The sequence below is a fragment of the Helicoverpa zea genome, chromosome 12, assembly GCF_022581195.2.
Source record: "Helicoverpa zea isolate HzStark_Cry1AcR chromosome 12, ilHelZeax1.1, whole genome shotgun sequence".
NCBI lineage: Eukaryota > Metazoa > Arthropoda > Insecta > Lepidoptera > Noctuidae > Helicoverpa > Helicoverpa zea.
In genome coordinates, this window is record NC_061463.1 from 4,242,063 (window position 1) to 4,268,874 (window position 26,812).

General features: G+C 34.5%; 2 protein-coding genes and 1 long non-coding RNA gene across 6 annotated transcripts in view; 1 reads left to right on the top strand and 2 right to left on the bottom strand.

Annotated features, from left to right (window-relative positions):
* Positions 1 to 26,812, bottom strand: part of LOC124634994 (collagen alpha-1(XVIII) chain-like) — a 108,032-nt gene that overhangs the window by 35,493 nt on the left and 45,727 nt on the right. For all 4 annotated transcript variants that reach the window (XM_047170724.1, XM_047170722.1, XM_047170720.1 and 1 more), the window contains exons 2-3: positions 3,639 to 3,688; positions 1,790 to 2,316 (exon numbers count right to left, since the gene is read on the bottom strand). In XM_047170724.1, coding sequence (XP_047026680.1) covers positions 1,790 to 2,316; positions 3,639 to 3,688 — 577 coding nt within the window. The remainder of the gene's footprint in view (positions 1 to 1,789; positions 2,317 to 3,638; positions 3,689 to 26,812) is intronic.
* Positions 13,226 to 14,471, top strand: LOC124634996. The gene is made up of 3 exons (XR_006984950.1): positions 13,226 to 13,524; positions 13,693 to 13,967; positions 14,295 to 14,471. It is a non-coding gene; the product is annotated as an uncharacterized LOC124634996 (long non-coding RNA).
* On the bottom strand, positions 14,508 to 17,361 carry LOC124634995. Its single transcript, XM_047170725.1, has 3 exons — positions 16,883 to 17,361; positions 16,266 to 16,707; positions 14,508 to 15,224 (listed from the first exon to the last, which is right to left on the bottom strand). The coding sequence occupies exons 1-3, from the start codon at positions 17,008 to 17,010 to the stop codon at positions 14,508 to 14,510; spliced, it is 1,287 nt and encodes a 428-aa protein (XP_047026681.1). The 5' UTR covers positions 17,011 to 17,361.

Consider the following 26,812-nt stretch of genomic DNA (forward strand, 5'->3'; position numbering starts at 1 on the left):
CCGCGCGGAATAAAAACAACAACTCCTGTTAAGAAACAAATAAAAAGTATTTATTTAAAACCATTTCGACTAAAACTATTATAAATAAAATGTTAAATTAACTATAAAAGCCTTATAATAACTTATAAGTATTGAAAAGGGACAAAATAAAATAGTTGTTTGTGAATGACTTTGCAAAGCTATACAACGTATTATAACGTAGGTACTTATTGAATTATCACGTACTTGTGAGCTTCTAATAGGCAAAAAGATAAGACTGAACGATAAGGGATGTTTATAATAACTATTATCTGTCTAATATAGGTACTTGTACTTCATTCATGATTTTATCACGCATATATGACGCGGGTACAACCATTAGCGAAAATATGTATATTTTTTATGGATTTTTTGTACCTTTAAGCCTTGCCATACTTTTGTTCTGTGATATGAAATGAAAGGTCTTAGGTCATCTAAGATAGCGTAAGATTATATTGTAATCTTTCTAGTGAAGTAGTGTTTTTCTGTAGTGTGGAAAATATAGTGATGAGTTTAATTATTATTTAATTAATTTAGTCGACGACCTCGATGGCGCAATGGTCATCATGCCGGACCGCCGAACCTGAGGTCCCGGGTTCGATTCCCGGTTCGGTCGACATTTGTGTGATGAGCATGCTTGTTGGCCGTGGTCTGGGTGTTATGATATGTATTTATAAATATGTATATATGTAGCTATATGTAGTTTATCAGTTGTGTTAGCACCCATAACACAAGTTAATAAATAACTTACCATGGGGCTAACCGACCGTGTGTGAAAAAGGTGTCCCGACATTATTATGTCCCGACATTATTAATGGTCGTCACGTGACTCCCTATATACCTAATCATCATCTGCCTAGCCTTTTCCCTGCTACAGTGGAGTCGGCTTCCAGTCTAATTGGATGCAGCTGAGTATCAATGTTTTACATGGAGCTATTCCCTATCTGACTTACTCAAGTCAGTTACCCCGGGTAACCCGATAAGCCATGGTCAGACATTCCCATATACCTAAATACTGATAAGTATTTAAAAAAGTATGTACCTACGTCATGTAAGAGTATGCATTGTTTTTGAAAGAGTTTTTCCGGCTTGGTCACTCTTTGATCTCTTGAGGAGAGTAAAACAAATGAATTTTGCCTTACGCCGTGGTGGCGCGAGTACCTACTAAGGTGCAAGAGTAACCACAGAATATAACTTGTATGCGAACAGACCTTGTTTCAAATCATTAAATACAAATACTAATTCGACCTATTTGACTTATCTAGTCCCACATACATCACAATTATCAGGAATCTGAACTTTCCCGTCGTGTGAGTCATAGTTATTTATGCAGTATAATTACTATGAAGAAACTCTGACCCCATTGATAGTGTGAAGACGAATATAACTTATTCATAATTAGACAGATCAGAAATAAACGTTTGTCTAAGTAGTACGAAATTAAGGTCGTAGCCCTAGACCAAAATGTATCGATTAAACAAATTCACTAAAAAAATCACCATTATTGCAGGATAAAAAGGTCTTAGAGTCCTCGCACACTGCAAACATTTTGTCAGCCGATAGTTTGGTCAGGCTCATAAATCAGTATGAAAATTAATGGTAGTGTGCACATTACCGTGATCAGGTAACCGACCGGCATCAAACCTGCCAAAAAGTATGATTGGATTCATAATATTCCTATTGTTAAACTATCGATTGATTTTTACTTTGCAGTATGCGAGAGCTCTTAAAGATTTTTAAGTAGGTACATAAATTAAAAGTAGAAACTTACCTTAAATTGATTCCGACTCTCCGCCGGGTAAGCCAATTTTATATTTATATTGTCCAGAAGAAATTCATTGTGTTCACTATTTCTAACCAGCCCAAACTTTTCTGGTTGTTGACTACAATTCACTAACAGCAGTGCTGAATTATCTTTCACGTACACGACAATTTTGATCCATTTATCTACAAAATTGTCATTGAATAGGAAATACACGGAATCCTTCGGCGTGAATAAATCTGAAGTTAAACTCAGTCTAGAGACACTTTTGTCTGCCGGTCGAAGGCACAAGTTTAGGACTATGCTATTATTCTGATTAATAGAAAAAAGACATGATGATTTTCCGTGGAACATTTTGAAGATTGCTGTGACTATGAATGGTGGAGCTAGTTTTGTGCCAAGGAGGCCTGTGTCTGTGTCTTTGACTTCCACGCCAGTTTTCGTGACAAATCTAGTGGAATATGTGTCGCCATTGTAAGATTCTCCTACGAGGTCCGCTTTGTCGGCTGGTGGTTGAAGTAGGTTGAATTTTGTTTCTGGAAAAGAAGATTTTACACGTTAATTATTTTTGCAAATAAATAGTTAAATTGGTGTACCTGGTGAGGCCCGGGTACCTAATTGGATTCAGGAGGTCAGATATGCAGTCGCTCGTAAAACATTGGTACTCAGCGGCATCCGGTTAGACTGGAAGCTGGAGTTGGGAAAATAGCTGGCTAATGAGTTAAATTAGTCTCCTAAGTTATTTTTTTAATTAATAAAATTATCCTCATGCTGAATAAAAGTAGATACATATATTTCTTATCAGATACCACAAAAATGTTTAACAATGTCACCGAAAAGACTTTATTCTGTAGTCTGTCGACCTAGCAAATGAAAGAATACCTTATGTTAAGTCGGTGTTATATATGAGTATTTTATACCAATTGGCGCCAAAAAGCTCCCGTGACGGTCACCATTAGGGCGTGATCAAGATAAGTGTAAACACCAGCCTGTGAGGAACGTCTTTGTGCTTCGTTCAAACGATTGGATTTATTGGGCTAGTCGACTTGAATTGTTTACTAATTATTACCTAATGGCTCTTTGTAACGAATGAATAAATTAAGAAAAGTAGAAATAAATTACGAAATGAAAGATGAAATTTTCATTATAATTACATTCAATAAATACATTTGTCATGTGAATTTTCGGAAAAAAAAGACTTTATTTTATTTAAGTTATCAACAAAAAATAATTATATAATTTTTAGGTATTAGGTTAGATACAAAAATAATCATGCAATAAAGAATATTTTTTTCAATGTAACGTATAAATCTAACAATATAGTTAATTTTTCTAGGTTATTTAGGTAGGCTCTTCTGAATCATTTCAAACGAAGCACGACTGGTAGATGGGGTGTTACTAATTCAGCTATTTGTTTGCTTCCACTTTGACAAATAGCTATAGATAAGAAATTCATGTTAACTAAGATGTTTATGCTTTCAAATGTACCCACCTTAAATGTGACTATCGACCGATGACCAATATTGGTACGAATTGGTCACTTTCTTTAAAAAATGACAATGACCGACGTCAAGATCGGACAGCATTTTCACGCCAGCAGATTTTCGCTTAGAGTTTTTACGAGCGATACATTCTGATCAACAAAAATTAGGCCTTTAAGTAGGTGGTAAAGTGTCGTCGTTTGAACTGGTCGCATGACATCCGTTCAATACTTTCGGAAAAACCAAGCGAAAATTCTGCTGGTGTAGAAGCGCCATTATGGCCATAGTTTGAAGTAAAATAAATGACTGCTGCACTGTTATTGGATGTCTATCCAAGTAGATGCAAATCGTCTTTTGTAAATTGTGAAGGAACTTACCAAATGCATCTGTTGCCCTGTACACGACGAATACAGCACAAAGAATATAACTGAAACAAAAGAAAAACACATTGTTACTAAAAATATTAATAAAATATATTTTCAGCCTGTTTCAAATAAAAAAAAGATCAAAATTATTTATTTTTTTTCAGGTAAATACGACCGACCCCAACATAGTTGGAAAAAGGCTCGGAGGATGATGATTTTTCAGGTAAATACAGGTAAAGGCAGGTACATATATACAACACCGGAAAATATAGGCACCTTTTTACAAAATTACTTACGAAATCAATATTTACTCCACTCATATTGTTCAATATCTATACCTATGTATGTACCCAAACCTTCAATTTTTTTTTCTAAATTCCCATGAAAAATGGTTTAAAGTTTTTAAATTAAACGATGTCCCAAATACCTATTCAATTAGGTCCCATCTATCAAGGAACTAACTCTAAGCGTTTACTTTCACACTGTTAACCTTTTAGTACGACAGTTGACACTTAGTAAAGCACCTAATCCCCGAAGGAATGAAAAATGGCGGGTGAAAACTTGTGGAATTGAAATAGTTTGTGGTTCCAAAGCGATTGTTTGGTACACTCGATGTCACTGCTGTTTGGACGTAGGTATAGTTTGGGATGGTGATATTTTAAATTGTTTTCCTTCTAAACATATTATTTAGAAACGGACAATCTTAAAGAAATTTTATAAGCGGCTTGGATCTAATGAAAAGTTAGCTCAAAGAGATAATATTATACCTTGAAGACTTAAATCATGTTTGTTGATTATTATCTAAACTAATAAGTATTATAAAGAGGAAAACTTTGTTTGTTTGGTTGTAATGGATAAACTCAAAAACTACTGGATCAATTTTAAATATTCTTTCACCATTAGAAAGCTATATTATCTACGAGTAACATAGGTTATATTTTGTCCCGGTGCGGGCAGAAGCTCCCACGGGACGCGGGTGAAACCGCGGGAAAACGGCTAGTATTAGTCATAAGTTTGAAATTAAGATTGTCGCTGTCACGTTCTAATGAAAATGATTGCATAGTTTTCCATGATGATCGATTTTACAATTATGAACATTATCATAACTGGTATACCTACGCAAAAATACCATTGCAAACAATAAAGACAGTGCAACAGTGAAGTTCTCGATCATTTCAATTATATTTTGAACAAAGTAGGTAATTGGTATATAAGTAATGCATGAGTAGATTCTTCAATAAAAGGTCCCAACTTCTCAAAAAACGTTTCTCCTTCACATACCCCTGGCGTGTCTGGAACAGTACTATAAAGGACATTACACACCAGCTATAAATACACGTCAGAACACAGCTGACGTGGCCACATAGCTACTCGCCTAGCATGTCACGCAAAGGGTTTCGGGCTTTAGACCAAGACAAATGTGTTTATTCCGCCTAAGTACTGGAACAACGCCTTTGTTTGTTAAGATGGACACTACTTGGAAGGGTTAGGAGATAAATATGCGGGGGTTGTATGAAGTTGGTAGGTGGGGGTTTTTAATTTGTTTTGTTAATGGGGGTTATTGAATGAGAGAGTTGTCGCTAGCTGTCCCGTAGGTCGCAGTAGTCACAAGCGCACTACGGCACACTACATGCACGCGGTTCCGGATTCAATCCCTAGGTTAGGCTAAAATTGCTTTATGGACTTTAGAAACTTTCATACAGCCTTTACTTTTTAGCATTGATGGATGGATGGATTGTGTGAAAGTAGATATGGTAAGAAAGAATGTTATGTACTAGTGAGATGACGGCAGATAGAAGAGTATGGAAGGAGAAAACATGCTGCGCCGACCCCAAATAAAATTGGGATAAGGGCAGGAGGATGATGAGCCTTTACTTTTTAGTCGGCAAGTTTACCGTGTTACAACCCGTGCTGAGGGCAAGTATAACCGCTGCCCTCAAATGCTTCGTTTTTATAATTCCACGTCAGAGGCCATCCGATAGTTGTCGTCTTGTGTCGTCATAAGCCCATTAAAATATTAGGATGTCGACATATTTTCAAAGAACTAAACTGAATGCTACTAATTGTTTTGATGACAAATAAAAACAACTTCTATTTCAAGATCCAAGATGACCTAATTCAAACCTATAGTCGTTTACTATTATTTGTATTATTTCAAATCAATTGAACAGGTGGGCGCTCGGCACATTTATTGAGTGACTTATTGATACAAGGCGGCAAGTAAATGTTTTGCAATACCGATATTAAATCTTGATTTAGTTTATTAGGTTTACAAAGTTCTGCACCAATAATTTGACTTGAACTGTCAGGCTTAATAAGGTGCTAAGAGTAAAACTAGTCAATCGATAATTTAGCCTGTGCCCTGCACTGGAAAAATTATAAAAGCCTGATTCAAAATTATTCGCAAAATGGCTAGTTTCAAATAAAGTGGAAGATTTGTTTTTAGTTCGCAAATAATATAGAAATTAGGCAGTAAATCCGTAAGACCGTCAACCGAACACATGTCAATACAATGATGGATAAAACAAAAATAACTCTACATTTGATTTCAAACCAGTAAATTAAAACTACAGTACATTAGAAACTGCATTTCAACTAAAACCCAGTCCCGCCCTCGGAATTCCTCCTAACGATACACGAGGAATTTGCATTAGATCCATTTGCAAATAAATACAGCAACAAACACTTGTGAGAAGCATACTTACAAACTTAGAAAATAGCTAGAAATTCGACTATTCCACTATATCGACCCCATTAAAAAACTTCATAATACACAGTTAACTGCATGTGGTTAGGTTCTATATAGGTGTTTACGTAAATTACAGAAGGAATTCGAAAAAAAAGCATATCGAATGGTTTATCAAATGAAGCATAATATGTACATATCCATACTAACAAACTGAAGCTGAAGTGCTTATTTGAAAGCACTATCTCAGGAACTCTTTGAAAATCTTTCTATGTGTGTCTTTCTTTCTAATCTGTGTTAAATAGCCCATTTATCGTAAGAACCTGTAGGCTACTTTTTATCCAGGTACGCGGAGCAGTTCCAATAGAACTTAAGTGAAACCACTGACGGAAGCTAGTGTAATTATAACACTCATTAAAAGCACAGCTGTGAACTATCCTCCGAAATCAAATTCAAAAACTTGTACGCAATATTCATTTACAAATTAATACGTGTCTGAAATATTTATTGCTGGAAGTTTTCATCGGTTATCTAGACTAGTCTATTCTTAAAAAAATAAAACACCACTTCAGCTGTCAAAATGAAAGATTACTTTCATACTGAATGGAAAATCCCGGTCTACTCAATGGAATTTTACGTAGAAAATATTTTTACAATGCTAATTTATATTAGCTGAAGAATTTTGACGCATCACCTACTTTATCTTCAAGACTACTGTTATTAAGATTCCTCGTAATGTGTTTATTAATAGACACTTAATTATATAATTATTTTGTAATTTCAGTATCTTGAACAATTCAGTTTCCTACAATCATTTTATATTTAGGATGACATTTCATTTCCAGAAATTGTAATAATTAAACTCACGAATTTTCTTCTCGTTCCTGAAAATCTTATTTTAGAAATATTATCAGTACCCACCTGACGATAATAACGAAGCTTAGTATATTTATCAGCTCTGATAATCCATTCAGAGGCAAATTCTTAATAATCTCAAAACTGGGAATAACTATTAATATTATGAATAGGCCAAAATGAAAATCACTACCATTTCCAACCACAGCCGCATTCAATTAAAGCGTGGTACGAATGTCAAAATTAGTAACACCCTCAACTGTCTTATCTTCAACGGACTCGTTAGTTCTATTTACTTAGCAGTGTAATATCATATCTCTTGACACAGACTAAAATGACTCCCTCAATGCATCTTGTCACACTGAACATTTCCCCAGAAAACTCTTTGTGAAATTCTACACTGTGACACGCTGTCAGTCGATCGTTGCAAACGCGTATTGACTCATACATGTGTGTGCTTTAATTTTACTTGTACATGAAATTGCTTTCTGGTAAAATTAAATTAGATATTCGTATGAGGTTTGATGAGGGCTGTGTCGGGGCAGGTATTAATTGAGCCATGTGTAAGTATTTCTATGGATGACGTCACAACGTGCGGTGTTCATTTCGTTTCACGTGCCTTCATAATTAATACAACCGCCGTGGATTGGCTTTTTGATGGTCGTATTTGGTGGTATGTAGAGTTAGAATATATATTTTTTGGTTTATGGGATTCGTTTAGGGGGTTTTACACTTATATCTAATAATAAATAGCAAAATCATAATATTCACATCTGTGCAGTGTATAGACCACCAAAAGAAAGCAAACACCTGTTTATTGACGAACTTTACAGTGCAATTAATACTGATGATGTAAAGAAAACTGATCTTATATTGATAGGAGACATTAATATAGATATAAAAACTATAAATAACATAAGCAACCACTATCTAAGTAAACTAGCTGAGAGTGGACTTGAATGTGCGATCTCAGATTTTACACGAATTGAAACAAAAGGCAATATTGTCACAAAAACTTGTATTGACCACATTTTCGTGAGATCATGCATTCATGACCTTTATTCGGCTGCTCTGGGGACTGTCTTAGCAGATCATCGTATGACGATTGTCACTATTGCATCTATACCTAAAGTTAAAGATCCAAAGTTCATTGAGTCTATTAACAACAAGAAATTAACATCACTATTAGAGTGTACTGATTGGGAAATGACAGGTGAGATAAACTGTGCAAATGACATATATAATTACATAAAAAATAATTTTATAAAATGCTACGATGAATGCAAATACTATAAAAAGATAAATAATTCGAGCAAAAGAGATTGTGAAAAATGGGTTAATAATAAAATAAGGATAAGTTGCGCTAAAAGAGACAAAACGTTTATTAAATGGAAAAGTGACCCCGGTAATAAAACACTTAGGTTAGAATACAATAAAATTAGAAACAAGGTTAATAAAACTATATTCAACACAAGAAATAATTATTACAGAAAAGAAATAACTAATAACAAAAATAACCTCAAAAAATTATGGGAAATATTAAATAAACTTACGGGCAAAATAGTAAAGTCTGTAGACGAGGTGATTACGAACGCCTTTTTAAATGGATCCAATAATGAATTGAGTGTCGCTAATGACTTTGCAACGGAATTTGAAAATAGTGTAACTGGTATTGTGCAAGGGTGTGACAGACCCTTGTTGAATAATTTTGAATTTATGAAATCTCAAGATAGATCAATGTTATTTAAAAAAGCTACACCTAATAGAATCATTAAAATCATCAAAAACCTAAATATTAACAAATCAGCTGGTTATGACTCCATAAGAGTACTGGATATCAAAAGAATAGGAGATAAAATTGTAAATGCAATAGTAAAGTTAATTAATGCGAGTGTTCAACAAGGAAAATATCCATCAGATCTAAAAACAGGAATAGTAAGGCCCATTCATAAAAAAGGTAAAATCAATGACTTGTCAAATTATAGACCCATAACGATATTGCCTGTAATAAACAAAATAATAGAGAAATACATATGCGACCAAATACACACCTACTATCGAGAGAACGACATAATTTCCAAGGCACAGTATGGTTTCCAAAGTAAAAAATCTACGGCTCAGCTACTTTCTAATTTTACTGATGAAGTAAACAAGTACTTAAACGACAAACAGCATGTGATACTTGTGTTCATTGATTTCAGCAAGGCCTTTGATACTCTCAGACACAATATCTTACTAAAAACACTCGAAAATTCAGGTATAAGAGGTACATTGCTAGATTGGTGCAAAGAATATCTGCGCAACCGAAGTTATTGCGTGAAAGTTGGTCATAACCTTAGTAGACATGTAAACGTGACAAAAGGAACAGCTCAGGGATCGGTGTCTGGACCGCTTCACTACTTGGCATATGTCAATGACCTTGAAAATGTAATAACACACTGTTCCCTTTATCAATATGCTGATGACACCTGCTTACTTTCCGCTAGCAAAAACCTTAATTTGGCCGTAGATAACTTGCAAAAAGACTTTACCATCATGGCGATGTGGGCCCATGATATGGGACTTGTTCTGAATCCTCAAAAAACCAAAGTTATACATGTACACTCAAGCCATATAAGCAACTGTCGTCCTTTTCGAATAATAGCACATAGTCACGATTGTCTGCATAATAACTTACCGGAATGCCAATGCTCTTCGATAGATCAAGTCCCTTATCATACCTATCTGGGTTTAATTATTGATAACCGATTTAACTGGGGTTACCATGTGGATTCTGTCTGTAACAGGCTACGTGCAATACTCGCAAAGTTATCAATTATAAAGCGCAAAATACCGTACAGAATCCTACTACAAATGTACACAGCTCTCGCAGAATCAATAATATCATATGGCCTCACAAGTTATGGACGCACATTTAAAACATATCTTGATAAAATATATAATTTGCAAATACGACTGTTGAAACTTGTGGTACCAAGCAGTATAAAAAATAAATACCGAGACAATTATGCAGGGTTGTTTAAGTACTGCAGGGTATTACCTGTACAGGTGCGAGCTGAGTATCTATTCCTCATGGATCACTTTGACAACAAGGACATACAAAATCCAGTGAAATACAACGTAAACACACGTCAAGCCAAATCAAAATTGCTACAAGTGCCACGTAAAAATAATTTTTATGGTAGACGCACCGCTTCGTTCATGATACCTACTATACTCAACCAGATTCCAGTTGACTTTAGAGACTCACTGAACAATAAAAGTATTAAACGTAAACTAAAAGATTATTTAATTGACCTTATCAATACATAATTGTAATGAGCGCGTTGATCCAATCACTGGCCATGGCATGCTAAGACAGACCTTAGAGGTCTAATTGCATGCCTAGTTTAAGGTAAATGTGTAGTTTTATGTGAAAGAAACAAATAAAAAAAAAAAAATCTATCTACATATAAAGCTGGTTCCTTATTCGATTTGTTTATTGTGTTTGTACGTAAGTTTTCTAGTAACTGTTTTCGGTAACGTTATCTACTTTCACATGAATATAGTATTAAATTACAGTTTAATTACACAATTCAGTATAAAATAAGAATACAAGAAAAATATTTTTACAATTTCAGACACAAAAATAAAACAAACAAATGCTGGCCCATTTAAAAAATCTGAACAACGCCAATTCTATTCTTTATTTAATTTGAAATTAGCTTTCAAATCAGTCCAAAAAGGGCCATTAGTGTTCGTCAAAATAAACTAGAACAGACATAACGAGATTTAAATCAGAGCCTACCTGATTTTTTATTACTTTAGATTTCGTCTGTGTTCAAATATTTACAAACAGATAAATTTTCTTTCAAAGTAATCAAACAATTTTAGAAACTCTAGAACACAAATCTAGAAAATCTATTTGCGAAAACTGTGTCAAGTGTTCAAATTCTTCCTCTGGTTATTTGTGCAATGAACGATTTATTTCTAGTAGTATTAAATTTAGCTGAGTTTTGCGTAAATAGTACCAAATACATAATATGTTAGGTATTATGGGTATAGTTCAGTATTTCAGGAATCTGTTGTCACAGTTTCGACTAGGATCTTAAAATCTCACAGACCTAAAATAAAATATTATATAATAATAAAAATTAAATAAATATTCCTAGATATTTTACATGTCTCTATTAACATTATCATTCTTTTACAATTTGTTTAGGGAACTTGACATAAATGCATGTCCTTTTTAAACAAATATTACCCAAAATTTCATATAGGTACTTTTAACTTTCACTTACATACTTGCTAGTATCAGAAACACTCAGGTAAGTAGGTTTTCAGTGGGAACCTCTATGTCAATAGCGTTGACACAGAGTGTAGTAGTCGGACCCCGCTCAGTTGCGCGGCTTCGCAATTAGTTCACTCTAGTTTGTGCGGACTTAGCCATGGAGACAATGCATGCAGTTTTAGTGGGTAATGCTACAAGCTTTTATAAGGTTATGAAGTGGTGGGGCCGTGTGGTAACTTTGATGTAGAGCTTTATTTAGAAAAATGCAGGCTATTGCCCTGATGATAATGATGGAAATGTTTGAGCTCCCTAAGAGTCAAAACTGAATGAATATAATTCAATGAAATAAATAAAGAAATACCGCGACACCGTCTGAAACTGAGTTTTAAAAAAAATATATAGAAAACTTATACATATTATAATTAAATACTATTAATATTTTGTTAACAGCCGACATCATTGGCAGACGCCAGTATCATGGAACTTGAGATTTTATTTCAATTCACATTTATTTATCACCTTTTCACCTCACAAAAGTTTAATCGTCATTCGAGTCGTAAAGCTGAGTCAAACCAAACGCTTGCATTCACGACCTGTGATATCCCATTCATAAAGACAACTCAAAACAAACAAAACTTCTTTCGGTTTTAGTTCAAAGAGAATTTCAGCTGTGTAAAAAATAAGTCAATATTGAGTGTAGATCATTCTATTACTGATTGATAAGTGATAAATTTTCAACATTATGTCTCCCTATTAGATACTAACTCAACACTACAGAACAACTACAAAATTAGTCAACGTGATCAGCAATAACTATTAAGGTGAGTATAGACTACAACATTTCTGGAGCATTTCTGTGTAATGTAACGTTCGTGCGAATGCTCGGCGTTAAGTTACGGGTAAATGCTCACAGCTAATACGCTCGCATCGTCTTTCGTCCCTCTCCTTTGTTCGTAAAAGGATGATCCACTAAAACATCTCATAGAGCGGCTCGTTGTTTATGTTACAAGTAAATGTTGTAGTCTATACTCACCTTTATAATTAGGTATACCAAAGTTCAAAGAAACTGATTACAATAAAATAAAAAGCTAAAATAAAAACAAAAAGCTACTTAACTGGTTAACACCACTGTTGATTAGCTTACGTTGCGCCATTCCCTAAACCTTTTACAACAACAGTTTCCATACTCCTTACTCAGACCTCAAATTAACCAAGTGACGGAAAAACGTAAAGTGTTCACGACTGTACTCATTAGGGTGTCGCATAAAAGCAGCCAATAAAAGTAACTACACCTTGAATGTACATACGCGTACAACAGTGTTCGTTTACGAGGGCGACTTTATGCGACCGAAAGTACTGCGGCATTCTCCGTGGTTCTAATATTGAAAAACGCATCGGTATTTTATGACTATACTAAAATGACCTTTTGGTTAAAAGGTGGATCGGGTGAGTATCAAAGCCGAGAGCTTTTGTTCAAATGTTGTTGTTGTACCTCTAGATTATGGGTGATTGCAAAGCAAATAAGAAGTATGATACGTTCAGTAAAGGACACGAATTGATTGACGTGATGATGATGACAGTAAAGTATGATTCATATACATAATTATCTGACGATAGAAAGCCTCGGAGCGATGATGTTATACATGAATGGGCAAGACGACAATTTTTGAAAATGTGTTTTAAAATATTCTTAACTATCTACTATTTCTAAAAAATATAATATTTCTGTAATTTATTAAATAATTATTGAAAAAAAATAAATTTTAATGAAATGTTAATTTATTCGCGCCAAAACGCAGTCACCGACGTTGACATTTGCTGTGACGTCAATCCTTAGCAAACTTGTAAACATTAGAGTCGAGTAACAAATAAAACATATTAAATATTATTTTAATATGAATTCTAAAGGATATAAGTGGTGTGCGGTCCCGCAGTGCACTAATACGTCAATAAAAACCCCTAACAAAGTGTTTATTTACGTGCCAAACGATAAAACGATGTGATATAAGTGGCTAACTCTTGCACGGCGAGATTCTAAAGCTGTTCGTCTTGATACATCTATTTATTTCTGCGTAGATCATTTTGACGTAAGTTTTAACGTTATTCCTTATATTCAAAATATTCTGCGACATTGTTTTACAAACTAAACATTAATTACAAGGTATTCGGTAGTAAATCTAACCTCGAAATGTATAGAGCTTGTTTATCGACTTTATATTCACGATTGATTATTGATTACTTTATTCATTTTCCAGTTGCCACATGATATGGATAATTATATGGAATATCACATAATGGGTTCTGTGTCGAAAATTCGAATGAAACCAGGGTGTATACCCACTAAATTTGAATGCCAAGCAGATAGGAGAAAACGAGCATCTGATATGACCGAACGACCATATACTGTAAAAAAGCAAAGACAGGAATTAATTCAAGATTCTATAAAAGATCTGGAAGATAAAAGTATTGTAAATAAAGCTATAGAGTTTGGAGAGACATCATCAAGTTCCGGTACCAATCAATTTTGAATGTATGGTTCTTTGTAATGTACAAGCATAACAACAACTAAAAGAACTAGAAGTAAAAAACCTGTATAAAATGTAAATCATTAAAGTTTATATTCTGTTTATGTAAATTGTATCGCATGTTAATAGTAGAACCTAATTTTTAATTATAGTAAACAATATGGGTACAAATACTTTCATGTGTGAGGTACTAAATGTGTGTACTAATATCTCATTATATATGTGTATCTCATTATGGAACACCTTTAAAATCAAATAATTTCTTTGAGTTTTAATTATGGGGTTATAATTATAAGTTACAATAAATATTAATTTATGTGTTTGCTTTTCAGCTGTGCATGGAAATACAGAAAGTATTACACAAGAGAAAAATAAGTCTGCAAATAAATCCATCCAAGTTTACATCACACACAAATTCAGGAGCAAAGGAGCAAATTAGAACCTATGATTATTTAACCTCTTTTTGTATGATCATAATTAAATAGGAAAAAATAAAAGCACTAATTAACTTTGTTTGTTTTATTTACATATTATGACTATAATAACTAAACAACACTTTGGTACAATAGTGGGTACACATTATGCTTCCATGAATGGACTAAGGCTAAAACAAATTCTGAAACATATTTGTCATCATATTGCACACAAATTATATTTACATTTTTATTTATGTTATAATTGCAATCTGCAACACAGAAGTAGCCTTGTTGACGACCAGACAAATACATTTGCAACTGCATCTGTGCATAATATTTTTTGGTTGGTTTCCCATTATTAACATAATTTTTGAGAGTCTTAGTACTTATCGGACATTTAATTTCTATTATACTCTCGTCACAGACCCCATCTGGTGATCCAGCTATCATGGGATATTTTTTGCTGATGAACAGGCCACATTTATTTATTGTTTTTCTGAGTTTAGATGAAACTGTTTCCCTGACTTCATCCTCCAACATTCTGCCACGTTTCATTGCATGTGTGTCTGGGATTCTTCCACCCATTATCTGAGCAATCAAGGTTCCATCATTGGTATTACATCTGGTGAATTCATATGCTCGTGAAGCAGTAATCCTACCATACCTTAGTTCATACCAAACACTACTTTTATTTTGTTGTCTTGTTTTTTCTTCAATAAGTTTAACATCTGCATCGGTTAATACAAGCTTTTCCAAGAATATGTCACAGGATTTTTCCTTATATTTTAATATTAGTTTGTGCATGGAGAATGTAATCACTTTATCAGGCACATAATCTTCCTGAAAGGACCATGGGCAAAAATGTATGAAGCCTGGGCTCACCCACCAACAGAGATGAGACCACTTTGAATATACTTGTAAAGCACTAAATATAAAGATTTTAACTCATTTTTGCGAAGAATCCATGGGGTTATTTTGCTATAAATATTTTTCTCCGACCATAAATAAACTAATATTCTGCAAGAAGTAGTGCTGTTATGGCATTATAGGTTTTGTTATTGAACACCTTTAACTAGTTTTAATGTCAGGTTTAATGTATACATAAAAAATAAAAATAAATAACTGTTAGCAGCTGCAGTTAAAATTATTTTTGTAAACATTTCAATCAATATCAATAATAATGTCGTCTAAATATCCTGCCGGTGGATTAAATTGTGTGTGCTTGCCTAACCCTAGATACCATATTATTGAAATGATATGAGCACAACTTCCTACTGTGTGTCTACCTGTTAGACACGAGCAAATACTGAGTGATGGCATCTCGACCCATTTCGTTTCAAAAGTTTTTTTTATTTTTGGCTTTTCAGTGACAAGCATAGTTGTCACTATCCGCATTTGTGGAAAGTTCCCATCAATACGAATAATATAAGCCCAAACACAAGGTAGTTTAATATGTAAGTTGTCGAGTTCCCTCGACCTTCTCCGGTCTCCATCATCAGGTCAGCTCCAAACCTTCACTGTTGCATAGTGTTATCAGACGTACACCTCACTGTCAAGGTTTTAACCTATGCACGCCTACAATTTTTGAAAGTTGCCCTCGATTTCTCAGGGGTTCCATCATCAGATCCTGACCTGGTGATTATGAGGTGGTTCCATAATCCTAGCATAATCAAATCCTGTGAATTAGGTTTTATGTCATGAACAACCAAGCGCACTACGACTCCTAACAATTGTCCTTTTCTACAAAACCTATTTAAGTGCATATCTTTTTTTTGCCATGGAATTGAAGATAGTGCCCATAGTAACAATTTTAGTACAAACAAAAACCTTCACAACGGCATATGCTATAACTCTGTTGGACAATGAGCCCAATTTGACTCATGGTCCTTTGATCAATTCACAATTGTGAAGTTGCCTTTTCCTCCCTTCCTCGATAAACTTGTCTAATACTACACTATTTGATGGCAAGCTAGGCTTAGCATCAGATAAATCTTTTGCTGTCATGTATTTTATGGTAGTCCCAACTTTTGATAGCTTGGATTTCATCCAGTAGCATTCAACTGATGTAACAGATGGTTCTTCACTCCTGCGATGCACCCACATAAGAAAAGCCACGGCATGTTTGCAGCCTCCTTGTGATGCAACACAGTCGTGGCAATCCACCGAAACAACTGTCTCATTGACTTCGTCAACTACTAATGTTACTCCATATAACTTTCCATGGACCTTGTGTTCTGGACAGATTTTTGACTTCACCACGCACAGATTGCCATCGCGTTTTAACTGGACATAACTTATGGCATCATCACCGTACGACGGCCTGGAAGACCTATAACAAAAAAATAGGCGTGTAAATATAGAGTTACATACTTAATCGTAGATTACATACACAAAACATATTCTCATAACGAAAACATAACCTCAAATACTTAATATATCAAGTGATATTTTACAAAATATCTTCTAAATTTATAAAAAATTCATACAGTAATAATAGTACTTACGCTGCAGTTTTCACGTTTCTGAATTCTGCTGAACAGAAATCTTTGTTTGACGCCAGGAACTCTCCCAACATTAACAAATCCACTCGAGGCAAATTAGAACTGTTTGCCTTAGTAAATCCTTGTTCCATGGCTTAATTAGTAAAGCAAATTTAAGTAAGTAAGCAAAAGACCGATATAGATCTTATGATACTACTTTTAGCAATACTTTTAGTCAATTTAAACACTGATAAAACTCAAGAGATAGTCGAAACTCGAAATAAATTCGGTGACAGTGACAGTATTTACTAAGGGCTGACGTAACACTCTGTGATTGGCGTTTTAAAAAACATGGCGGATGGCAGTATTTTGTAATTTTATTTTCTCAAATAAAATAATAATCTCGTCTTAAATCTTAAAATGGAGACATTTTCCACCATACATACACAATATTTTATCAGTTAAACACAATATTTTAATGATTCCGTCTTACTGTCGTCTTGCCCATTCTCGTCACACCATAATATTATGAATCGATCTCGACAAGGCACTCAAATGGACAGAAAATCTTCGAGCTCACACTAGTTACACAGTGCAAGTTTACAAGAAGCTCACTTTTCGATGTTTTATGAAAAATCATCTATTTTTATTGTCTTTTTTTAGAATTCATGGTCTAACCAAAAGCTAGCTATTAAATGACCGACAGAGGACCATCTAACAATGAAGACACTGTCTATTATGACCATCACCATAGCCGTTGAAGTGTGACCAATGACGGAAGGTAACATATAGGAACCGGTACTTGGTGTGTTTTATTCTGGTTAGCTTACGAGTGGCAGTGCGGCCAGATCATTTGTAACTGGGTCAGTTTTATTCGTGACTAGGGTTACCAGATCAAAAAGTCAGGAGAAAAGTCCGGATAAAGTTTAGAAAAGTCTGAGTCTTTTTATGGCTTGAGATTCTTTTCAAACATGTTTAGTTTATTTTTATGGTAATGTTACCATTTCCATAGAGGTATCACTCACGTGCTGCAGATTTCACTGATGCTTACCTATTTAAACGGGTATATTTACAAAATGAATTATTATATTATTATGTTACAAGTTAATTAACAACTTACCATGGGGCTAATCGACCGTGTGTGAAAAGGTGTCCCGACATTATTTATTTTATTTATTTATATTATTCATTTATTTATTCATGTATGTCTTCACCAGACCACGGGACTATAGAATTACAGATTTTATGAAGGCTTATAATTATTATTTACAAAATAAGAAGTTATGGCAAAACTGTCAAAGCTTTAAGAATAACCTGTATTCCTCCTCACCTGTATTCCTGCCATCTCCAACCAACAAACCCGAGAAAACTCCAAAAATCCTGACATCTCAGGACAAATTCTCGTATGGTAACCCTATCCGCGACCTAGAATAGTTTTCCACTGTCAGCCATTCGGCCAAGCGCTGAACCCAACGAGTTTGTACGACACGAATGAATGAATGGCTTTTTTTTTATTTTTAGAAGGCTTTTCTGTTTATTTTAACTAGTGGTTTATGAACTTACGCGTCGTGTTTTACAAGTCGATTGTATAGTGTGAAGTTGCGTGTTTGCATTTATTTTTTCATGTGTTCGTTTAATGGTGTGAACAAATTGGCTAGTTGTGACCACTAATTTTAAAGTTTCTCATACGCTATTTTATAAACAGACTTTTGTGTTGTTTACCTCAATCTCAATAAATTCGCTCTGTAGCGGGTGCTTAAGTTTACTGCGACAAGACATCAGAATGCGACAAAAACACAATTTATTTGTCACCTCATCTGCCTCCCCTTTTCCCAACTATGTTGAGGTCAACTTACAGTCTGACCAGATGCAGCTGAGTACCAGTGTTTTACAAGGAGTGACTGCCTATGTGACCTCCCCAACCCAGTTATGCCTATGTGACTACCCGTGAAGACTACCAAAGATGTTCAAATGACAGTCGGGACCTAGAGTTTACATAATATAAAAACACAAAATATTTGTAAACAATATAAACACCACAGATGACATAAGATAAGTACAATATAAAGCCGTTCCACTTACATAGTAAATAGCCCGATGACTAAGTTAATTTATGCAAGCTTAAGCACAGATGCAATTTGTTAATGAAATAAATACTTCTTACACACTTTTGAAATACGTCAACGGGCTTTTTATTGCATTGTATTTGCTGGCTTAAATAAAATACAGGCTGTTGCAAAATTTCCGTAATCAGAAAGGGAAGGGGATTGATCCCCGTGATTAGAATGGTCCCTCATCTACAACATTTGGAAAATATTGTTAATTTTGTAAAATTACTGAATTAATACATAAAAATTACGTTTATAGTAGAAGTAGTGAATATTACTATGATGGCTGACAAAAAGAAAGTGAAATACATTAATAAGTATTTCGCGTACCTATATGTATTCGGCGTAATCGCCGACACAAAATAAATGGGGAACAGGGCGCAAAGAAAAGAAAAAAAAAGTAGTTATTTCAATGAAATTAAGATATGCAGAATAGTTACTCATTTTTGCTTATAATCTGTATAACAGCAAAGATTCATAATAACGATTTTGTCCGTACGTACAGAATTCACTTACATTCATTTTTACGGGTACTTTTGTAACACCCTGTGAAAATAGCACTTGTGGCTTAAAAAACTGGAATGCTTAACTATCAACAGTTGCTTTAGTACAGTAATAACTTCTATGAGTTTTATTTGTGTTTATGTATTGCAGTCACGATATATTTGAAAGATAAGCTTTTGATAAAGGATTCAGAATAATGTTGGCCATTTTATAACTGTCACGCGTGATTATAAATATTTTTTCGTAGCAAAGAAATCTAAGCGAAACTAAATATTTATGCTTTGTGCAACTGCACTGCTAAGTATAAAATAAAAATAAATTGATCATTTTACGTATATTAAGAATGTAGAATGTTTTATGTATATTAAGAAACATGTCATTGAATAAATAAATAACCATAATCTATATATACACATAAAAGAAAGTCATGTCAGTTACACATTTTATAACTCAAGAATGGCTTAACCGTTAAATTTGCTAGAGGGGAGATAGCTTAGACCCGGGAGAAGGACATAGCATTTTTTCACCATCCTAGAAATCGAGGGCAGAAGCTAGTTCAAAATAAAGTCAAAAATCCCTTAACTACAAAATCCCACCGCATAAAATTACACTTCAACTTACACACACGATTAAAAAAACAAAAAACACACGATGCATTTTCATTATGCGCTTTAGAACGCCTACCTAACTACTCTGGGTTTAGCTCGAGCGTTCCAAAGGAGCTTCTCCAAAGGATTACGTAATTATATGACTTAACGCGTCATACAGTTACTGGCTGCACTAAACAGGTTCAACTAAGCGTAGTTACCTACTCTGGTTATAGTTATAAGCTGGGAAATGCGAATTATCTTCTAGGAACGTGTGAAGTTGATTAGAGATGGATTACAGATTGGGAGTATGGAAAATTACACTTTTATTACTGACAGTTATTATAAGTTATAGTAAGTTTAATAAGGACAATCGAGATTTATTTTTGAGTAATATCATGATTCTTTGTTTGGCAGTCGTTACGGGTAGTCAGAAGCCAGAAAGTCTGACAACTAGTCTTACTAAGGGATATCGGTTTGACCGATTGAGTAGGTCAGATAGGTACATTTCATGTCATGTTGAAACGATTCATATGATGTAATGAACGTCAACGGTAGTAGGTACATTCTTAGTGCACTTATAACACTCTCTACTGGTATACCATTATAATATAAAAAACTGCTTCGCATATCAAATAAATCTTAGATCACCGAACCAACAATCTATCAAATTAACTAAATACGGGACAATTTATGATCTTTCAGACCAATCATGTTATCCCTACACTCGCTCCGAGCGACACTTAGGTTCTCGTTAAGGTAAATTAGTTTCAACCGCAACGAGTTTTTAGTATAAAATGCAATGACAGATGAGTGGTAGTTACACCCTTTCATTAACGCGTCACCCAGGTATCTTGGAAGCAATCAGGCTAGTAATGACAGCGTCTGTCGGCGACATGAAATTTAATCGAATGGAAATCAGGTGTTTTTCATAAATGGACTTAAATACCTGTATGCAACTTTGAGCTTACAAACTAAATTCAACTTTAAAGTTAATGACAGAAGGTGTAAAATCAAATGACAATTTCGTAATACTTTGTACAGAGACGTATTAGGATAAGGCCAATTATTTTAAAATGTTTAACGATACACAGGAGTGTAATTTTCTCTTTAAACTACATTTAAAATAACTGTAATCAAAGTGCCAAGATTAAGTTTATGATATAAAATTCTTAACGGCATTTATGATGCTTGATTAAAGTAATTTTGGGCGCGATCTAAAGTATTTTAATCAAGTCATACGTTAAGACCTTTTGGGAAGAAATTATCTTAATTAGTTCAACGTGGGTGGCTGTGTAGGTTTAAATAAGTGTAAATGATACTCTTTTCTATTGTCTTTGATACTTTATTTAACTTTTTACAATAGAATGCTGCTTCTCAATTTGGATACATTAAAATTTAGAAAATATGTAGGTACGTAATACTTCATTTAAATATACTTTTGATTTGAAAGGACCTAAACAACTTTGTAAACTTTTGAAGTTGGTTATGATTATAAAATTTTATGTTCGACACAAATAACAAATACGTCACTATATACAATCAAACAGAACCAATGTATGTAAAAACAATATAACCTCGCAATAATTGATACTTCCATATTATATTGAAATTGATGTTTGTTCATCAATGCCATCATTGTCTGACATTGTAATGTCACCTAATTCTCAATGTCAAGTAAATTTTATAATTGACTTAATTTCAATAGTTACACCCACACACCTATTGTCAGTTGACACTCTATTAATTCTATTGATTACTCACGGTCTAAAAATAACGGTTATTTCTAAACATTGTTCTAAATTCAAACCGTATTTGGAACTAATGACTACTTTTGTCTGAATTTAGTTTATAAGTGCAATTAAAAGCCATATTTGTAAAAGAATAAATTGATGTTACTGTGAAAACCCACATTAATGGTGTTTTAATGATATAGCTAAAGTATTAGGCATTTTTTTGTTTTTATTGTCGAGTATTGTGCTTGTGGCACGTATCGGTGACAAAACGTATTAAACATTCTTGGCCTTAGGTACTACAAAAACTTAAACGCCTATTTTATACTGGTCTAAAAAAAATGTGGCTGCAAAATGAACCATATGTCAACATCATAATTTGTCATTTTTTTAGACAAGGCTTAAACTGACGTTTAAAAGTTTTTGTGGTAAGACGGTCTGTGTATAAAATATTACGTAGAATCTATACATATAATAAATCTGTAAAAAAACTGTGTCTGTACATTGAATATATTAAAAAAATAATAATTGGGTGGGGTTTAGGAACAGTAATGGAGCACAAATCCAAAAAAAAATTCTGTCTGTATGTCTGTATGTCTGTTTGTTTGTACACGCTAATCTTCCGAACTACTGAACGGATTTCAATGATTTTTTCTTTGTTGTATCAGTATTAGGCCTGGTCAACATATAGGCTATAATTTATCTTCGAAACTTGAAGACCTGATGCAGAACTCCAACAGACCAATAAAACTATAAGAGATACAAATATGGTGCTGTGGCAAAAATTGTTTCATTTGATGAGCATTTTCAGCTGAGATAATAAATTTTAAGATCTGGAACACCTGATGTGGAACCCCAAGAGCCCAGCTTCTCTGTACCATATACAAGTATGCCGTTTTAGCAAAAGTTGTTCAATTTGATAAGCACTTTCTATTGACTTATACAAATTGAAGATCTAAAACACCTGATGTGGAACTCCAGGGGCCCAGCTAGACTATAGCATATAGAGGTATAACGTTTTAACAAAAGTTGTTCAATCTGATAAGCACTCTCTGTTGACTTATAAAAGTTGAAGATGTAAAACACCTGATGTGGAACTCCAGGAGCCCTGCTAGACTATATGAAGCATATGAAGATATGACGTTTTAGCAAAAGTGGTTCAATCTGATAAGCACTCTCTATTGACGTATAAACATCGAAGATCTGGAACACCTGATGTGGAACTTCAAGAGCAATACTACACTTGAAATGTACAGAAATGAATGTTATGAAATAGGTATGGTGAATCAAAAAAAGTAATTAGTCCGTCTTTTAGATAACCCTAAAATAATGGACACGTATTTTTCTTTTCTCTCTCTCAAAAACAAATAATAACGAAGATACAACAACGCTTGAATTTCGTGTTAAGTCACTGCTTAGTACAAATTTTACATACCTAGACGTGGCGTCACGAACCCCCACTCTCCGACTTTGTTGTGTTATATCTCATTATTATTTTGTATGTCTCTTCCAGACCTCCGGACTACAGAGTTCCGAATTTTTGGGAGGCAAACGCGGGGCCGAAGCCAACACGCTGAAGCCCTTTTGAGACAACTTAAATGAAATGGTGACACAAAACCGACGATTATCCCTTTATACACTATAGAAATGAACCCAAGGACAATTCCCGGTGGACGTCGTTAAAAAAAAGACAATCCCCGGTTCTGTGCTAAACTATTGCTAACTATGGAGGAAAACTACTTGGGCTATTGTGATGGGATGTTAGTGGATGACAATGTATTAGGTACATGTAAAAACGGCAGGTGGAGACTCGCCGCCTCACTTACTGGGCCCCCGGGAACCAGTCACTGAATAGCAACAAGAGGGCAACAGGGACATGAGCGGCTGAAGGGTGAGGATACCTCGGCGGACTTTAAACGCAGATTACGCGCTCCCTGTGCTTACCATGAGGCACCTACCCTCAGCAAGGCTACTAATCCTGCTCTAGCGACTCCACTCTGGACGGCCAAGCCAAGCCAGAGGCGTGAGACCTTCCCCCCTCATGGGTCACTCCGACCGGCCGGAGATGGGGGACAGTATACACTCCCTGGAGAACTCAGTATATATAGCCCCGCGGGGTCGCTACTCCCCGTCATCAGCCTCAGATGTCCTGCGGTGCCTATATCTCATTATTATTGTCGTTATTATCTCAAGAGCCTTTGTCCCAATTATGTTAGGATCGACTTCCAGTCACGATGCAACTGAGTACCAGTGTTTTACAAGGAGCGACTGCCTATCTGACCTCCACAACCCGGTTACCCGCTTAACCTAACACCCCTTGGTAAGACTTACTGGCTTCTGACTACCCATAACGACTGCCAAGAATGTTCAATGACAGTCGGAACCTACAGTTTAACATCCCCTCCAAATAACGGTCATTGGTATCCAAAATATACGTAGAAAGTACATACGAACTTAGAAAAGTTGCATTGGCAGGCACTTGCCAGACCTGGAATCAAAGACGCACGCTCATACTTGAGAGATTGGTTCTCTACCCACTAAACCACGAATTCCACTAAGTCACCACGACTTTGTCATCTATTCAATGTTTTTTTACGTTATAATACGTGTAATATTTTTGCCACACACAACTTAAATGCGGACTAATTAGAATCACTACTTTTATCCCTATGGTCACGTCTATTGCGACTATTCAGATCTTTGATTTTGCTGACCCCATAGTCGCTGGCATAAGGGACAGGATCCGCGTACGAAGTCGCGGGCAGAAGCTAGTTATAAATATGTTATAGTTTCTGATTGATATCAGTCATTGACGAAAATTACATTTAAATATATCTAACAAATCGAATAGAACCGCCAGCAAAAGCTAGTTCCTAATAATTACACTGTCGTTCATTCATCTCAACATCCCATTCGCTTTGATTACTTATACGACACGAGCCGTGTTCATTACCAAGTTAATTCTACATAGAATTTGTCTTTCGGGAAGCTTATTAAGAAACAAAAGAGAGTGCTCATTAATTTGAGAAATGCTTCATATTCACATAACGCCACTTCAATTTTGCCTTCGTACGTAATTTAATTAATTGCCCACGCTCCAAGTACGGCCCTGGGACGATCGCGTATTAGACATTTAATATATCAACTTGAACGTGCATTATTAAAAATAATAATCTTTATAATATACCTCATATTAGGATGGCAAGCAGTAGCACTAACCTTTTTTATAAAAAAATAATTGTTCGGAACTTTTTTGGAACCTACGAATGTCTATTGTCTGAAAATCAAATGTTTTTATTTCAAATAGACCTTTGCAGATACATTCGCACACGTCATTGGCAGGAAGTACTTTTTTAGCTTCATCTCTTATTCACTAAAAAAAACATTATTTACATTAAAACTAATATTTTTATGTGTTTATGTGTTTTCAGATCTGCGGGATTCCCCTCTGCTGTGGTAGGTACTGAGTGAGGATCCACACAAATTATCGCTTTTAATTATGAATTACTAATACTAGTTTTTAAGTTATTTTGTATACTAACACTATGGACATTTGTCTGAAATAAATTATTTGAATCATAAATAGCATAAAACTAATAAAGTTCATCAATGTTGGGTACATTACCGAGTTAAACCTACCTACCTACATGCATCTGGTTGAAGCTATAATATTTATTTATCAGCTACTCAATAAATCGCGTCATTTCAATTAAATACCTAACATATTGTAGACTATTAATAAATTCTCGTAGGTACTCAAAGTCACTGATTTAGATACTAATATAAAATCCTAACAAGGTAGAACTGCCTTAAAAGGTATTTCATCGGCTTGTAAACGTATAACTTTTATGCAATTATAACATTGATTGACAGTATAGAATTAAGGTTGACGCTTATAGAGGAAATAAATGAAGCTTTTCAAAGAAAACCAGAGCAAGTAAATCAATCAAACAACTTCACCATTAAAAGTCGGCTGATGAAAATAAACTTGTCTCAAATAAAATAAATCTGTCACTTTCGTCATAATGCTTTAACTCTTTGCAGTGATCTTAAATGTAGGTAAAGGAGGCCTTTAGAAAATAAGGATTTTGTCCATCAAAAAGTTATGTGTTGAGCGATTTGAAAGAATCACTGCCTATATGACCTTCTCAAACCAGTTACCTGGGCACCTCAATAACCTTTTGTAAGACTAGTTCTGAGACATTCTGACTCCTAACCGTTATGACCACCAAAGTTATTCAAATGAAATCCGAAACACATCAATATAATGCCTTCTAAAAAGCTGAATAAGAATGAGACAGCCCTAACAATCTCTGATCAATCCATGTGGTATGACAGTAATAAGTTGCTAAAGATTTTTTTAATTACATAACACGGCGCCTATTGAAATAATTTATGATTGAATCATTTCCGTACCTTAATCGACCGATTAAAAAATTGTCTTCGATTTTCACGAGGTAAATATAGACGGCATGATTATTGATTAAAAATCCGTTCTTCAGAATGCTCTCATTTTAATATAGGACAAGCTATTACTATCAATCAGGTATTCAATCAATAATAATATCTTTAATAAATGCCTTTATATTGTTAACTAGCCGTTTTCCCGCGGTTTCACCCGCGTCCCGTGGGAGCTACTGCCCGCACCGGGAGAAAATATAGCCTATGTTACTCGCAGATAACATTTAAAATAATTATAATGATAACATTTAGAATGTTTAAAATCAGTCCAGTAGTTTTTGAGTTTATCCATTACAACCAAACAAACAAAGGTTTCCTCTTTATAATATTACTATAGATTAAGCTTACATGATAATGGCCAAGATTATGTAGACCAAAGACTCTGTAATTTCATAATATTTTAAATCCACGAACACTATATTTACATAACCCACGTGCACCAAAGTACACTATAATTAATACGCCTCACAGACATAAAAATATCATAATTTTGTAGACAGTTATAAAACAGCTATCAACATTATCTTCACTCAAAAATTGCGTGGGAAAATAAATAATTAA